We start from the raw sequence: 18,041 nt of genomic DNA, 5'->3' as shown, positions 1-18,041 counted from the left end.
ACCTACTACTGACATCAGGCTTATTGGCCTGTAATTACCTGATTTACTTTGGAGTCTTTTTTAAACAACCGAACAACACCTCCAATCCTCCGGCATCTCACCCGTAGCTAAGGACATTTTAAATATTTCTACCAGGACCCCTGCAGTTTCTACACTAGTCTCCCTCAAGGTCCGAGGGAATATCATGTCAGGCCCGGGGGGATTTATCTACCTTTATTTGCTGTAAGGCAGCAAGCACCTCCTCCTCTTTCATCTCTACACTACTGCTTGTTTCCCTTCTTCCTTATATACTATGCCAGTTTCCTGAGTAAATACTGATGCAAAAAAACTGTTTAAGATCTCCCCCATCTCGTGAGGCTCCACACATAGATGACCACTCTGATCTTCAAGGGAACGAATTGTGTCCCTTACTATCCTTTTACTCTTAATATACTTGTAGAAACCCTTCGGGTTTACCTTCACATTATCTGCCAAAGCAACCTCATGTCTTTTTACCTTCCTGATTTCCTTCTTTAGTATTTTCTTACATTTTCTATACAAGTACCTCATTTGCTCCTTGTTGCCTATACCTGCTATACACCTCTCTCTTCTTCTTAACCAGATCGCCAATATCCCTTGAAAACCAAGGTTCCCTATGCCTGTTAACTTTGCCTTTAATCCTTAGAGGAACATGCAAACTCTGCACTCTCAAAATTTCGCCTTTGAATGCCTTCCACTTACTGAACACATCCTTGCCAGAAAACAACTTATCCCAATCCACTCTTCCTAGATCCTTTCTCATTTCCACAAAATTGGCCTTTCTCCAATTTAGAATCTCAATTCGAGGACCAGACCCATCCTTATCCGTAATTAAGTTAAAACTAATGACATTGTGGTCACTGGACCCAAAATGTTCGCCTACACATACTTCTGTCACCTAACCTGACTGGTTCCCTAATAGGAGATCAAGTATTGCATCCTCTCTCATTGGTACCTCTATATATTGATTTTGAAAACTTTCCTGAACACATTTGACAAACTCCAAGCCATCCAGCCCTTTTACAGTATGGAAGTCCCAGTCAATATGTGGAAAGTTAAAATCTCCTACTATCACAACTTTCTGTTTCTTACATCGGTCTGCTATCTCTCCACAGATTTGCTCCTCCAATTCTCTCTGACTATTGGGTGGTCTATAATAAACCCTATAAGTGGTCACACTTTTCCCATTCCTCAGCTCCACCCATATGGCCTCTGTAGATCATGATCAGATCATGAACATTAGAGGAATTAGCATCATTAGTAATACCAGAAGGAAATTAGAGGCAGTGATTATCCAGAGATGTTGTCCTGTATTTCACACTATCTGCCACCGGGACTGATCACCCAGGATAACAATGGGCCACTCAATGTTAACAGTAGGAGGGAGAATTTAACATGTTTAATTATATCCTGATCATTTTAAAGTCTGTTTCTCCATGGAGTATGTGTCAATGCATTGATAATATAAAAAGTCTCATTTTAATAACCACATTAATCACTTTATGCTGTTGTGTTGTTGAGATCCTGAGCATGTCTGGGACTCATTCTTCAGAGCAGGTTCACCATGCATTTCCACATGTCAATTACTTCACATGTAACAAATCACAACTACAAACTCACACCAGTATTCCAATATCATGCTACACATTCCGTATGATACAAGCCATCTTGACTTTTAGATAATCTTACGAAATGATCAAGAGATGTCTGATGATCTTGGCTTATTTCCCCACTACAATGCCTCAGGTAGTGGCCAGACTATTAAATGCAGTTTCCTTGAAAAGTTCAGAGGCAAGGATACTAACGTCTCCAACAAAAGGTTAAACATTTGCTAGTCTCATCTACACTTTCATTTCTTTCACATAAATATACATGGATACCAGATTGATCTATTCTATTGAACTATACCCAGGATGACTTATTCCAATTTCCATTTGGTCGTATGATTTTCTCTGTCTTTTATTTTAAGTGGGCCATCCCATCAATTACCATTCTACCTCATTCATGAGCCCTGGAGGAACTTTACTGTCCAACTCAATCTTCACACAATATGGTGTTTTTACATCAGAGATAGAAATACTTGCAATCAGCTAAGACCTAACTACCATATCTCCTGCTGTCAAGCACTTTGTCTTGAAAGATAGCAAATGGGATAAATCCAAATCTTTAAAAGGCAAAGTCTTTAGTTCAAACTGTCACAGTGGAAAAGGTTAACTTCTCCGCTTGTTTGTAGAAAGGTTGGAGCAAACGTTCTCAAATGTGCACAATTGTGTCAACTTTATGTAACTTTTCCTTTCAGATCAAAGATAAACCAAACACCATTTTTGTTTCTCCAGTTCTTTTGGTATTTCTCACAGCTCTTTTGTTCTTTCTTCAGATTACTGTTACAATCCCAGCTGATGCTAATACTGGGCAACAAGATCCCAGAGTGAATCCTGGTTTGACAGATCCTAATTTTTTTTGAAAAACCTATGGAAGAAAGTTCATCAACAGGAGTCTGTTGACACAAAGAATAATTTATTAAACATGAAAAAAATGAACTATATTACACCAGACAAAAAGGTTGGAAAGATCTCAATACCAACACAATAAGGCACTTCACATCCACACTATTCCTTTACCCCAGAAATATCTTTACAGACACATAAACTAGTGAAGAGTTACCACTAGCTTGACACAAAAGCTTCTCATTTGGGACTGGCACAGTTGCAAAGAGTTTTCTTCCGGTGAATTCCTGGCATTCACTCGATGCTTATCACCCAACTTTTATCTCTCCCTGAGACACCCAAAAAATGCACTTTAAACTCATTGCTTCTTCAGCTGCAAAGTGAACAAATGAGTTCCCTAAACTCTATCTTCCAGTAGCATCTCTGCTAAACTGATCAATTTACTGAGTTCTATAACTGATTATTCAGTTAACTACTGTCCCCAAAAGCCTTATAATTTTTCTTATCAGGGAGCTTAAAACTCCTGTCCTCCAACTCTGACACACTCTGAACTCTCAAGGACAGGTGCAACCAAAGCAGGTACCATGGATTCCTCAACAACCCACCCAGACGTTTATCACATTGTGAGCTAACCAATTTCACTGAAACGTTGTCTTTCTCATGAGGGTTTTCAGTTTCCACATCTGAAGACCTCACCTTGGAATTCTTTCCAAAAGTCAATCCCACTTGGGCAGTTTCAATAATGGCCCTCACAGGGTTTCAACCACTCCTTCCAATATTCCTTTCTCTTGGATTCTCGAGTATATTCAAGCATCACATTCTGAGCACAATTTCAGATCTTTGGCTGTGCCAAGCAGAACACCACTGCTTCAAAGAGGTACCCAACAGCCCACAGCATGGAGTTACTGACCTTCAGCTGCCTTCGCAGATCTTCAGGGCTTCTCTCAAGCCCAATTCACTACAAGTCTGCTCACTGCAGCTCCTTATTTAACTCTGAGCCTATTTATCTGCTCCTTTCATTTATCTCATTTCAGGGGACCTATTTCTATCCCCTATCTTGATCCCTTACCTGGAGCTACCTTTTGGGATTTCTCCCTGGTTTGGGAACTTCTCCCTCTCCCCCTCCCGGGTCCTGCTACCTGGGACACCGACCAGGTAAACATGCTCCATCTCAGGTCATCTGACATGCATTTCCCGACTGCAGTTCCCGACCTTCGAACCAAAGAAGGTGAGTTGAGGTTTCATCACACACCTTTACAAATCACTGTAATATAACTGAAGAAAAATAACACTAAATAAGTTGGCATTGAAGCTTCAACCTCCTTCAACCAAAAAGAGTCAAAAAGGGTGGAGCTTCCTACAGCTTGTAAGTTCCAGATCATAACTTCTGAAGCTTATCTTTAGGGAAACCTAACTTTTCGGTGCCTTTTACCATTCTACAAGTAAATTGTGATCCATGCTGAAAGGTTCAGTAATTATAATGTTTCCATTTTCTCAGCACAGAAGCCAGCAGCATTTTAAATCCCAATTGCATGCTTCTCTTGTAGCTGATGTATGGAGAAGATAATTTCTACTGTAGACCTGCCAGAACAGAAACATCACTATGCCCTGGATACACTCGGTCTGCTAAAAGATAAAGTATTTAATCGTGACCGTAGTAAAGGTCTTCCCTGTGATGCTAAGGAGTGAGAGGTCCCTGTAGTCATTGAAATCTCCACTGTCACCCTTGTTCTTGTATATTGTGATGCTTTTTTTCATCAAGCATGTCCTGTGAAACAGATGCCACCTCCCAGAGAAGCAGATAATCACAATATCTGTGACTTTCTGTGCCTGAACAGCTTGGTTGGAACGACATCCTTGCCGGGTGTCTTTCTGCTTGCTGAACAACAATTAGCCTGTTCAAGCTGAAATGATCAGGGTTCCTCATCCAACTCAACCATGATGGGAAGCTGCAGGAGAGTCAAACGGATACTGAGAGATGTCCATTTCATGGGGGTTACAGCGCACAGTAGTGTTCAACCCAGTGGGACATCTGTTTATTTCTGTCAGTGAGTACGTCACCATTTGTTGATTTCGGGGAAGAGGGGGGTGGGGACAACTTTGGTGATGGTTGGACCAAGTGCCATCTTGATCCCATCATACATGGCACATAGATTTCCAATGTCACAGGCAATTTGGATTTCTTCGTGTAGGCTAATCCAGTGTCCATTTACACAGTATATCCCTGTCTTTTGCACAACCATCTTGGCTACTTTCAAGTTGTGCAGTGTTCTAGCTGTTGGGTTTATTTTCTCTTTGATGACAGATGTCATCTCTGCTGAGTAGGTCTCAAACCAGTCTTTGTTGTGGGTTCCACCTTTACCAAATGTTGCTGCTGCTGTGTCAGAAATGATTGAATCAGCGACTTCCAAGCTTCATCAATATCAATGTTGATTGATGAAGCTTTTATTAATGCATCTGTAAAATATTTTACTGTTTTGTTTCATGTTCCTTATTAATTTAATTTCATGATCAAACTGTCACTGAAGAATGTGTAAGTCAGTCAGAATTTTCAGCAAGGATTAATCAGCACTTTCTAATTGGAGATGTAAATCAGTGGAACCTTTCAGACACTGAATTGTAGATTTTGCACCGAAGACCAATATAGGATTGAAGAAAAAGTTCAAACTTTTATTGTAAACATGTTCCTGAGGAGAGTTCTTGTATTAAGGGGAAAGATCACAAATGGTGCTTTCAAACAGGAACACTGCAGCCCCGAAAGTCAGTGACATATCCAGAATATTAAACTCCAGCCAGTCATAGGGCTGCAAACATCAGCAAAAACAAACCTAATATTGTCAGACTATCAGACCTGGATGTTATTAACAGCAGCAATAACAGCAGAGTCCAACCCCTGTAATCACTTATGAACCCGCTCGTGTCTCAGCAGGTATTGTAACTGAGTGAATCCCGTCCCACACAAGGAGCAGATGAATGGTCTGTCCCCGGTGTGAACTTGCTGATGTGTCAGCAGTTGGGATGACCAAGAGAATCCCTTCCCACAAACGGAGCAGGTAAATGGCTTCTCCCCATTGTGAGTGCATTGGTGTTCACTAAGGTCGGTTGACTGCCTGAAACTCTTTCCACAGGAAGTACAGCTGAATGGATTCTCCTTCGTGTGCATTTGGTAGTGTGACTAGAGGGCAAATGCCTGAGTGAATCCCTTCCCACATACGAAGCAAGTAAATGGTCTCCCACCCGTGTGAATTCGCTGGTGTTCAGTGAGGATGGATGAAGATTTGAACTTGCATCCACAGGTTGTGCAGCTGAATGGCTTCTTCTCAGTGTGAACTCGCTGGTGTGAGCGAAGGCTGGATGACCGAGTGAATCCCTCCCCAACACAGAACAGCTGAACGGCTTCTCCCCAGTGTGAATGCGTTGATGGATTTCCAGCCGGGATGAAGAATTGAATCCTTTACCACAGGCCTCACGTTTCCACGGTTTCTCCATGGTGCCACTGTCCTTGTGTCTCTTCAAGTTCAGCAATCAGTTGAAGCCTTGTCCACACACAGAACACCTGTACAGTTTCTCCCTACTGTAAATGGGGTGATGTATTTTCAGGCTGTATAACTGGTTAAAGCTCTTTCCTCAGTCAGTTCACTGGAACTCAGGTGTGTGTGTCTCTGTGATTTTCCAGTCACACTGATGTTTGAAACCTTTTCCCACAGAGGGAAGAGAGAAACATTTCTCCTCCCACATTGAAAGGCTGATGACATTCAGGTCCTGATGAATCAAGTGACTCTGTCAGATCATGCTGTGATGTTCGATTTGAGTTTCTTGTATGTAAATCCATCCATTCTAATATCCTGGAAGAGGAGTTTACAAAATTCATCATTAAATACAGGATAGAAATTCTGAACAGACAATTCTGGCTTCTTTGGAACATGTTTTCCTCCCTTGTTCCTGCTAAGCAGTAAATCCTCATGCCACATACTCTCCCCTCTCCCCATTGGTCACTCTCCAGAGCACCCCACCCAACAGCCCCCACACCCTCCCCCCCACCACCAACACCATCTACTCATAAGGACTCCCATGGCAGGCTATCGCTTAATTTTCTCCTTGAGAGAAGGTCATCCTGCCAAACCCCTCATACCATCTCCACCATTTCTTTCTTCACTCCCAGTTTTAACCCTCTGTCTACTCTGACTGGGTTTTGTTCTCAAGTCCCTGTGTGGAGAGTGAGAATATAGTCAATGAATCAATCATTTTCTCTCCTGGTCACTGGAACCCTGAAGCCCCGCCCACTCTTTGTTGCATCACACAGAAAGTAAAAAGCCCCAGAGCTGCAAATGTAGGACCTGCAGGTTCTGAAGAAGAATCATATGGACCTGCGGAGTTTTCCCAGCATTTTCTGTTTTAGTTCTTGCAGGTTGATATTGGGGGTTTGGGGCCTCCAGTGGGTGTTTCTGAATCCTCCCCGTCCACCTCCCAGTGTTTCCTTCCTTCCCACAGATCAGAGTCCTCATTGATTTGAGCCCAAAGTGTAACCTCTTATTTATTGTCCTCCCTCCCCCATCCTCTGATGTGAACCATCCTCCAGTCACTGAACCAGGATGGCGGCCGTTAACCTGGGCCTGTTCCCAGGAGGGAGAAGCCCCGCAGCTGCAAACCAGGGAGCTGATAATTATTCATAATGGTTCCTCCTACCTCCCCCTGGACCATGACCCTACCACTGAACATCAAGCCATTGTTTCCAGGACTGTCACTGACCTCATCTCCTCTGGAGATCTTCCTTCCACTGCCCTCAACCTCGGACGGCCCACTTCTACCTCCTACCCAAAATCCACAAACAGGACTGTCCCGGCAGACCGATCATGCCAGCCTGTTCCTGCCCCATGGAACTCATTTCTTGCTATCTTGACTCCATTCTCTCTTCCCTTGTCCAGTCTCCTCCCACCTACATCCATGATTCCTCTCACACCCTACATCATATCAACAATTTCCAGTTCCCTAGCCCCCAACTGCCTTCTCTTCACCATGGATGTCCAGTCCCTCTACACCTCCAAGCCCCACCGGGATGGTCTGAGTGCTCTCCACTTCTTCCTCGAACAGAGGCCCAAACAATCCCCATCCACCACTACTCTCCTCCATCTGGCTGAACTTGTTCTCTCACTGAACAATTTCTCTTTAAACTCGTCTCACATCCTCCAAATGAAAGGTGTGGCTATGGGTACCCACATGGGCCCCAGTTATGCCTGTCTCTTTATGGGGTATGTGGAACATTCCTTGTTCCAGTCCTACTCAGGCCACCTCCCACAACTCTTCCTCTGGTACATCGATAACTGCTTCTGTGCCACTTCATGATCTCGTCTGGATCTGGAAAAATGTATTAATTTTGCTTCCAATTTCCACTGCTCCATCATTTTCATATGGTGCATCCCTGATACTCCCTTCCCTTCCTTGACCTCTCTGTCTCAATTTCTGGTGATAGACTGTCCACCAATATTCATTTCAAGCCTACCAACTCTCACAGCTACCTCGACTACAGGTCCTCACACCCCACTTCCTGTAAGTACTCCGTCGCATCTGTTTTGATGATGACACTTTCCAAAACAGTTCCTCTGACATGTCTTCCTTCTTCCTTAACTGAGGTTTTCCACCCATGGTGGTTGACAGGGCCCTCAACCGTGCCCAGCCCATCTCCCACGCATCTGCCCTCACACCTTCCTCTCCCTCCCAGAACCATGATAGGGTCCCCCTTGTCCTCACTTATCACCCCACCAGCCTCCACGTTCAAAGGCGATCCTCCGGCAACTCCAGCATGATGCCACCACCAAACATATCTTCCCTACCATCCCCCCCCCCCCCAAGCCGGCTTTCCATCTGGACCTTTCCCTCCGGGACACCCTGGTCCTCCATCACCCCCTACACCTCAACCCCCTCCCACAGCACCTTCCCATGCAACTGCAGAAGGTGTTACGCCTGCCCCTTTACTTCCCCCCTCCTCACCATCCAAGGGCTCAAACATTCCTTTCAAGTAAAGCAGCACTTCACTTGCACTTCCCTCAATTTAGTGTGCTGCATTCGCTGCTCCCAATGCAGTCTCCTCTACAGTGGAGAGACAAAACGCAGACTGGGTGACCGCTTTGCGGAACACCTTCGGTCTGTCTGCAAGCATGACTCAGACCTCCCTGTCACTTGCCATTTCAACACAGCACCCTGCTCTCAAGTCCACATGTCCGTCCTTGGCCTGCTGCAATGTTCCAGTGAAGCTCAACGCAAACTGGAGGAACAGCACCTCATCTTCCAACTAGGCACTCTACAGCCTTCCGGACTTATCATTGAGTTCAACAACTTCAGATCATGAACTCTCTCCTCCATCCCCACCCGCTTTCCGATCCCCCTTTTTCCAATAATTTATATTTTTTAAATCTATTTTTCTTTTCCCACCTATTTTTAAATTTATTTCGACCTATCATTTTATCTCACCTTTTAGCCCATTTCGATCCTTTCCCCCCACCCCACCCCCACTTGGGCCATCTGCCACTTGGTTGTCCTGCTTTCTACCCTTAATGTCACCATTAGCACATTCCTTAGATAATATCAACACTGTCAACACCCCTTTATCCTTTTGTCTGTGACATCTTTGGCAATCTCTTCTTTGCCTCCACATATCACTGGCCCTCTATCCAGCTCTACCTGTCCCACCCCCCTCAACCAGCTTATATTTCACCACATTTCTATATTTCTTTAGTTCTGATGAAGAGTCATATGGACTTGAAACGTTAACTGTGTTCCTCTCTGCAGATGCTGTCAGACTTGCTGAGTTTGTCCAGCTATTTTTGTTTTTGTTTCAGATTTCCAGCATCCGCAGTATTTTGCTTTTATTTTACTCAGTTTTTTCCGCTGGTTAACATTTCAGCTTTAAAAGTTCAATGCAATTGATATACAATCAGTACATTATACGTTGTAAGGAACTGTTTAAATGTTCTCTTTGTGATAAAGAGACACTTGTTCACACCACCTGCTGAGATTCCAGTGAGTTCACATCTGACAATTAGGGATTTTTATTTGCTTTAAATCAAAATCCAAGATAGAACTATGGAGCAGATCCATGCACTTGGATGCTGTATCAGCTGACTTAATCATTTTACCTCTACGGTTCAAATCGTAATAGGACCATAAAAGATGATTTGGTATTCAACAAAACAGGTTGTCAATGGCGGTGCGGTTACCCAGCATTCACCGAGAGGCAGAATGTGCCATATCTGCACAACAGGCGATCATTGCACAGGCGCAGTGCTACAGCGACTGGAGCATGCGCAGTGCGGGTGTTGGATGTGGTCGGTCTGGTGTTGGAATCCCAGGGAGGCAGAGACTGATTGGAGGCAGCGGGTAAGTGAGGTCGAATGAAGCAGGCGATGGCGAGGGGAGGCTTCATAAACACCCGGTGTAGGAAGGAGAGTTTTCATAAACAGCGGCCGACCTCCTCAAACCGCAAGTAAGAATCTCTTGGACCGATTTTGCTGTTATCTTTAGAGGACAGTGAGCAGCACGGCCGCCATCTTTATACAAGGCAATGTGCAACAGTGCATGCGCTGCCGCCATATTTAAAGGGGCGACGGGCAGCAGGGCGCACGCGCAGCTGCCATCTTTACAGGGGGCAATCGACGTTGATACCAGATGTTAGTCGCTGGACTCCAGTGTTGGTCCCTTTTTCATTAAGTCATATAATCAATGAATGATTACAATACTGAAGGATATTATTCAGTCCATACGGCCTGTGCTGGTTCCCTGCAAGAACAAATCAGCTAGTCCCATTCCTCAGACCTTTCACGAACAAGACCAGCAGCAGATATTATTCATCCCTAGTTACCTGTGGAGAAGGTGGTTTTTGACCTTCTTAAACCGCTGCAGTCCGGGTGGTGAAGGTGCTGCAGGTGAAGGTCTAGAGGTAACAAAGGATTGGATGAGAGTTTCACCAGCAGATGAGCTGAGACTAGGGCAGAGTTAAGTGATGTTAATGAGGTGGAAATAGGCGGTCTTGGTGATGATGTGAATATGTGGTCAGAATCTTAATTTGGGTCAGATATTTCGCCATTGTTGTGAACATTCTGGTCAGTCTCCGATAATTACCAGGGAGAGGGATGGAATCGGTGGCTCAGGAGTGGAGTTTGTAGAAGGACTGAAGACAATGGCTTCAGACTTCCCAATATTTAAATTGAGGAAATTACTCCTTATCCAGTACTGGATGTCAGACAAGTGAGGACAGTGTGTGAGTTGGAGGGGAACTTGCAGGTGATGATGTTCACATACACCTGCTACCCTGGTCCTTCTGGGTGGTAGAGATTGAGAGTTTGGAAGATTCTGTCAAATTGTCATTCAGTTGTAGATCTACAGAATACCTCTCTATTGCCCCATGTCTCTCCCACCCCCTATTCTTTTTCTCTGCCACTTTCTCTCTTTTCCTCTCTGTCTCACTTTTCAGAGAGAATTCTCTAGCCCAGAGGGCTGTGGGTACTCTCTATCCCGTTCCTCTCATTCTTTTTCTCTCTCTCTCTCCGATTTCTCTCTTTTTCTTCTCTCTCTGTCTCTCTTGTCACATAGCATTTTCTCGGCCCAGAGAGCTCTGGATGCTCCATCATTAAAATATATTTAAGGCTGAAATGGAGAGATTTTTGGTCTCTCAGAGAGTCAAGGGATATGGGGAATGGGCATGAAGGTGGAGTTGAAGACCAAGGTCAGTCACGATCTTGTTGAATGGCGGAGCAGGTTCAACGGACCGTATAGTCTACTCCTGCTCCTACTTCTTGTGTTCTTCTAGAGGCCAGAGTCTTGTGTGAACCCAGTCTGGGTGGCAGGTTCCTTTCCCTGAAGGACATGAGTGAACCAGTTGGGCTTTTATCACAATCCAGCAGCTTTTGCAGTCACTTCTTCCTGGTGCCAGTCCCAAAAAATTACCAGATTCATTCAGCTGAATTTCACAAGCTGTTTTTGTGGGTTCTCTCTCACTCCCTTTTTTCTGTTTCAAATCAATTTCACAGGGTGTTAGAAGGGGACGATTTGCAGTCAAGAAACTCAAACAAAACATCACACCCGGATCTGAATATCATAGAATTTTTAACATGCAAGGAAAAAGCACTGTTCACAGTGAGGAGAAACGGTGGAAATGTGGAGACTATGAGGAGGGATTCAGATCGCCGTCTCAGCTGGAAATTCATCGGCCCAGTCACACAGGGGAGAGGTCATTCATCTGCCCTGAGTGTGGGAAGGGATTCACTTGGTCATCCAACCTGCTGAGACACCAGCGAGGTCATAGTGGGGAGAGGCCGTTCACCTGCCACAAGTGTGGGAAGGGATTCACTCAATCATCAGGATTGTTACAACACCAGCGAGTTCACACTGGGGAGAGGCCGTTCACCTGCTCCAAGTGTGGAAAGGGATTCACTGATTCATCCACCCTGCTGAAACACCAGCGAGTCCACACTGACGAGAGACCTTTTAAATGCACTGACTGTGAGAAGTGCTATAAAAGTTCACTGAACCTGATGCGTCATCAACGTGTTCACACTGACGAGAGACCGTTCAGGTGCTCTCACTGCGGGACTGGGTTCCGGCAATCATCTGAACTCACTGTACACCAGCGAATTCACACTGGGGAGAGGCCGTTCACCTGCTCTGAATGTGGGAAGGGATTCTCTCGATCATCAGGACTGTTACAACATCAGCGAGTTCACACTGGGGAGAGGCCGTTCACCTGCTCCAAGTGTGGGAAGGGATTCAGTGATTCATCCACCCATCTGAAACATCAGCAAGTCCATACTGACGAGAGACCTTTTAAATGTGCTGACTGTGAGAAGTGCTATAAAAGTTCCCTGGACCTCATGCGCCATCAACTTGTTCACACTGACGAGAGACCTTTCAGGTGCTCCCACTGTGGAACTGGGTTCAGGCAATCATCTCAACTCATTGTACACCAGCGAATTCACACTGGGGAGAGGCCGTTCACCTGCCCCAAATGTGGGAAGGGATTCACTCAGTCATCCACTCTGCAGAGACACCAGCGAGTTCACAGTGGGGAGAGACCATTCACCTGCTTTGTGTGTGGGAAGAGATTCACTCGGTCATCTACCCTGATGGGTCACCAGCGAGTTCACAAATAATTACAGTGATTGGATTTTGCTGTTAATCAGGCCCAGGACTGAACCATGTTCATTGGGGTCTGTTTCTGCTGATGTTAATAAACTCCAGCCCAGTTATAGTAGTTAATATTCTGGATAAAAGTCAAATAAATCAGCTTTGTGTTAAACAGTGTGTTGAATCTTTTTAATATCTCTGACACAAGTTAGCTCCTTTTGAAGGGCTCTCCCTTTCCTTTGTCTCCTCCATCTTCACCTTCAACAATAAGTGTGAGGAGCTCATGGAGCTTCTTTGTCACTAAGATTGAGACAATCCAATTAGCTGCCTCTGCTGCTTACCTTCCACTAGCCCACTGAGCCAAACTGCCTCTAAAGCTCAGCAGGTCTGGCAGCATCGGTGGAGAAGAGCACAGTTGACATTTCGAGTCATCATCAAACATTAACTGTGCTCTTCTCCACCGATGCTGCCAGACCTGCTGAGTTTTTCCAGGTATTTCTGTTTTTGTTTTTGTTTTGGATTTCCAGCATCCGCAGTTCTTTGCTTTTGCCTCTAAAGCTCCTCCTTGTCTGGGCCCTGAACACTCATTGTTCTCCGGTTTCACTTCTATCCTCTGTCTCCCTCAGAGCTCATCTTATTCATGAGACCTGCCTTCAATTTGCTTGACCCCATTCTCACTAAACTGCTGATCATCCATTTTCCCCGAGTTAGCTGGTATTTTTGACAGTTCTCTCTCTCTCTCGGTACTGTCCCTCTCACCTTTAAATGCACCATCATCACCCATCCTAAAACAACCTATGACCCCACCATTCCTGCAAATTAACACTCCATCTCCAACCTCCCTTTCCTCTCCAATGTCCTTGGACTTGGTGTCCCCCAAGGATCTATCCTTGGTCCCTCCTATTTCTCATCTACATGCTGCCACTAGGTGACATCATCCAAAAGCACCATGTTAGTTTTCACGGGTACACTGTCAACACCCAGCTCTACCTCACAAACATCCCTCTCCATTCCTCCACTGTTACCAAATTATCAAACTGCTTATCCGACATCCAGCACTGGATAAGCAGAAATTTCCCCCAATTAAAAATTGGGAAGACCAAAGCCATTGTCTTCAGTCACCACTACAAATTCCGTCCCCTAATGACCGAGTCCATCCCTCTCCCTGGGAACTGCCTGAGGTTGAACCACACAGTCCACAATCTTGGTGTCAGATTTGACCCCAAGATGAGATTCTGACCACATATCCACACCATCACTATACCAGATATTTCAATTTCCATAATGTCACCTGTCTCCACTCCACCCCCAGCTCATCTGCTGCTGAAACCCTCATCCATGCCTGTGTTTCCTTTAGACTTGACAATTCCAATACATTCCTGACCAGACTCTCACATTCACCCTGCCCCAACACGGAAACATGAGGTTATCCAAAACTCTGCTGCCCAAAGCGCTTTCTCACACGAACACCTGTTCACCCATCAACCCTGTGCTCACTGACCTCCACTGGGTCCTGGTCAAACAATGCCTTAATTTTTAAAGTTGCATTTTTGTTTTCAAATCCCTCCGTAGTCTCATCTCTCCCTATCTCTGTAATCTTCAGTCGCACACTCTGTGAGATATCTGCGCTCTGCTCATTCTGGCCTCTTTAGCATCCCAGGTTTTAATGACTCCTCCAATGGTGGCAGGGCCTAGGCATGAAACTCTGAAATTCCCTCCCTAAACCTCTCCACATCTCTCCTGATTAAAGATGTTTGTTAAAATCTGCCTCTCCAATCAAGCTTTCGGCCAACTACCTTAGTATCGCTCTATGTGACCCGGTGTCAATTTTTTCTTATTGAAATTCCCCTAAATCCTGGGACGTTTTATTTCATTAATCCTGTTATACGAATACAAGTTGTTATTGTTTCATGACAGCCAGTTTGCACAAAGTAAGATTCCACAAACAGCAATTAGACGAGTGACCGATTAGTCCAGTTTTTTTGGTGGTGTAAGTTAAAACACAAGTGCACCAGGAGAACTCGCCTGTGGACAGTATGTGGAGGTGAAAGATCTTGTGTTGTTTAGAACGTTTCACGCCCTCAGAACATCCCAAAGTGATTCACAGTCAATGATGCATTTTGGAAGGAAGAATGAGGAGAAGCGGCATAAACTAAATGGTACAATTTTAAACAGAGTGACCTGGGAGTGTATGGACACAAATCTTTGAAGGTAACAGGAAAAGTTGATCAAGCTGCTTAAAAAAAACTAATGGGGTCCTCCATTTATTAATGGAGACATGAAGTACAAAAGCAAGGAAGTCACACTGAATCTTTATCAATCACTTTTTAATCCTCAGCTCAAATATTGTGTTCAGTTCTGAGCACCCTCTAAGGAAAGATGTCAAGGCCTTGGAGAGAGTACATGGAAAATTGACCCGAATAGTATCAGGGATGAGGGGTTTCCATTATGTGGAGAGACTGGAGAAGCTGAGATTGTTCTCTTTAGAGCAGAGAAGGTTGAAGAGTGATTTAACAGAGGTGTGGACATTTTTGAAGAATTTTATCAAATAGGAAGAAATTGTTTCAATTGACAAGATAGTTGGTAACTACAGAACACAGATTTTAAAAAAGTTGGCAGAAAATCCAGGGTGAAAATGAGGAGAAATTATTTTACTCAGGTCTGATGATCTGGAACACATCATCTGAATGGTTGGTGGAAACAGATCCAATAGTAACTTTCAAAAGTGATTTGGACTTTTACTTAAAAAGGAAAGATCTTCAGGGCTTGAGAGAAGGATCAGGGGAGTGGGACAGAATGGTAACATTTTCAGAGACAGTACAGACATGAGGGGCTGAATGGCCACCTGAGCTCTATGATTCGATCTTATGGTGTTTATTATGAATCATTAACCTATTCTAGAATCATGGGATCTCATCATTGTACAGCACAGAAGGAGGCCACTCGGCTCATCGAATCTGCACTGGCTCTTTCAAAGAACAATCCGATCAATCCCATTTCTCCCACTCTTTCCCCATATCCTTGGAGGAGGTTTCAGCCAATCATCTGGCCTGTCAAGAAACAGGCACAGTCACATTGCGAGAAACTGTGTTAATGTGGGGACAGTGGGAAGGGATTCAATTACTCATTTGAGTTGGAAAGTCATCAGCACATATACAATGCGGAGAGGAAGTTGACCTGCTCCATGTGTGGGAAGGGATTCACTCAGTCATCCAGCCTCCAAACACACCAATGAGTTCATACTGGGAAGAGCGTGGGTTTAAATGCTTAGACTGTGACAAAAGCTTTAAAAGCGCATTCCCATTTTATAGTCTCAGAGTAAGTTAGGGTTTTCCAAACTGAGGGTCATGACCCCAATGGGGTGTGAGGCGAGATTTTGGGCTTGCGAGTTCCGAGGCAGCAATGGCTGCTGTGGAACTTCAGCTGTTTCCTGACAGCTGTGAGGCCCCTTTAAATCCTCACAATTTTTGTTTTGTTAGTGGGTGTGGCCTAATGGATGACTCTCTTGAGGCTCAATTGCTGCTGCAAAAAACGCTTGTGAAAAGGTTGGTGTTCATTTTTTCCTGGAAAGCCAATCTCTTCAATAATCAGGATCATAATGTATTAATAATCAGGATATATATATATTATTAATCAGGATCATAATGTATTAATAATCAGGGTAATAATATGTTTGTAATCAGGATCATAACATTAATAAACAGGGCCATAATGTATTTAATAATCAGGATACTGTCACATTAATAATCAGAATGCTATTACATCAATAATGAGGGTCCGATTACATCAATGCTCAGGTCCTTGTTACATTAATGATCAGAGTTCAAATACATTAAGATTCAGGATCTCAACACATTAATAATCAGGATATTATCACCTTAATACTCTGGTGCCTATTGCATCAACAATCAGGATCTTATTGTATAAATAATCATTGTCCTATTACATTAATAATCAGGATTAATTACATAGTTCCAATCGCTACCTACTGCTTCAATAATCAGAAAATTATTGCAATTATCAGGATTCTAATTAATAATCAATTAATTCAATTAATAATTAGTCCTATGGCATCAATAATCAGGATCCTATTACATTAAGGTCATTTTCCAATTGTGTCAATAATCAGGATCCTATAAGATGAATAATCAGGAGGCTATTAATTAATAATAACCTTCTCAAGGGCAATTAGGGATGGGCAATAAATACTGGCCCAGTCAGCGACACCCACATCCCATTAACGAATATAAAAGTTCAAATACATTAATAATTCTCACCACCACCACCCACCGCCTCCACCCCCGGCCCCCCATTCAGCACAACAGCTCTCGTCCCCTCAAATTTTCACTCTGGCGTCACACAAAGTCTGAGGCATTAAAATGGGGTCACACCGGGAAAAAGTTTGGGAAGCACTGATTTAAACAACCCCTTTCTGAATTTTAAATGCACTTATCTCATGACTCATCTCATCGTTCAATGTCATATCTCCCTGAAACAAAACAAAAAATGAGGGGAAAACTCAGCTGGTCTGACAGCATCTGTGGAGAGAAAGACAGAGTTAACATTTTGAGTCCATATGACTCTTCTTCAGACTGACGGACTCAAAACGTTAAATCTGTTTTTCTCTCCACAGATGCTGTCAGACCTGCTGGGTTTTTCCAGAATTTATTATTTTTGTTTCAGATTTCCAGCATCCGCAGTATTTTGCCTTTATCACTTCTCCCTGTTCTATCTCCCTGATAGAAGTTATTATTACTCGTGGTGATCAGGTGTCGTTGTGGGTTGTTGTTTTCGGTGTAGGCGTCTGTTTCACTCCATTCTTCACTCTGAAACTGTTGGAAGTGGTGCCGTCAAACTGTAGTCACCGCATGTTGTCATGAAAGGAGATCAGACTGAGCAACTTCGGTAGATAGTCAATTTTCTCGAAAACCTTGTACAGTCCTGCCCTGCTGATGGTGTTAAATGCTTTACTGAGATCTGCGATAGTAAAGAGGTGCGTCCTGTTCCCTACACTTCTCTTGTAGCTGGCGTATGGAGAAGATCATGTTCACTGTAGATCTGGCAGCACAGAAACTGCACTGTACTTCTGGATACACTAAGTCTGCAAGTAGATGAAATCTTTAAGCATGACCCCAGTGAAGGCCTTCCCAGTGACGCTAAGGAGTGAGATGTCCCTGTAGTTTGTTGCGATCTCCTCAGTCACCTTTGTTTTTCTGTAATGTTTATGTCACACATGTCCTGTGGAACTGATCCTGATTGTCAGCAAGGATTAATCAGCATTTTCTAATTGGGGATGTTAATCAGTGGAACCTTTCACACACTGAATTGTAGATTTTACATCAAAGATCAATTTAGAATGAAGTAAAAGTTCATATTTTATTGTAAATGAGTTCCTGTTGAGAATTCTTGAATTAAGGGGCAATGTCACAGATGGCGGTTTTAAATAGGGACATTGTAGTC

General features: G+C 43.9%; 1 protein-coding gene across 1 annotated transcript in view; it reads left to right on the top strand.

The window, feature by feature from the left end:
- The window catches only part of LOC121270159 (zinc finger protein 229-like), a gene marked incomplete at its 3' end in the record, with an annotated part of 34,446 nt that extends 21,923 nt beyond the window's left edge, over positions 1 to 12,523 (top strand). The window contains exons 5-7 of the mRNA XM_041175466.1: positions 9,657 to 9,839; positions 11,746 to 12,242; positions 12,411 to 12,523. Of these exons, the coding sequence (XP_041031400.1) occupies positions 9,657 to 9,839; positions 11,746 to 12,242; positions 12,411 to 12,523 (793 nt within the window). The remainder of the gene's footprint in view (positions 1 to 9,656; positions 9,840 to 11,745; positions 12,243 to 12,410) is intronic.
- Between the last annotated feature and the right edge of the window lie 5,518 nt (positions 12,524 to 18,041).

This window comes from Carcharodon carcharias, chromosome 27, assembly GCF_017639515.1.
Source record: "Carcharodon carcharias isolate sCarCar2 chromosome 27, sCarCar2.pri, whole genome shotgun sequence".
Taxonomy (NCBI): domain Eukaryota; kingdom Metazoa; phylum Chordata; class Chondrichthyes; order Lamniformes; family Lamnidae; genus Carcharodon; species Carcharodon carcharias.
This window is presented reverse-complemented; position numbering and strand designations above follow the sequence as displayed.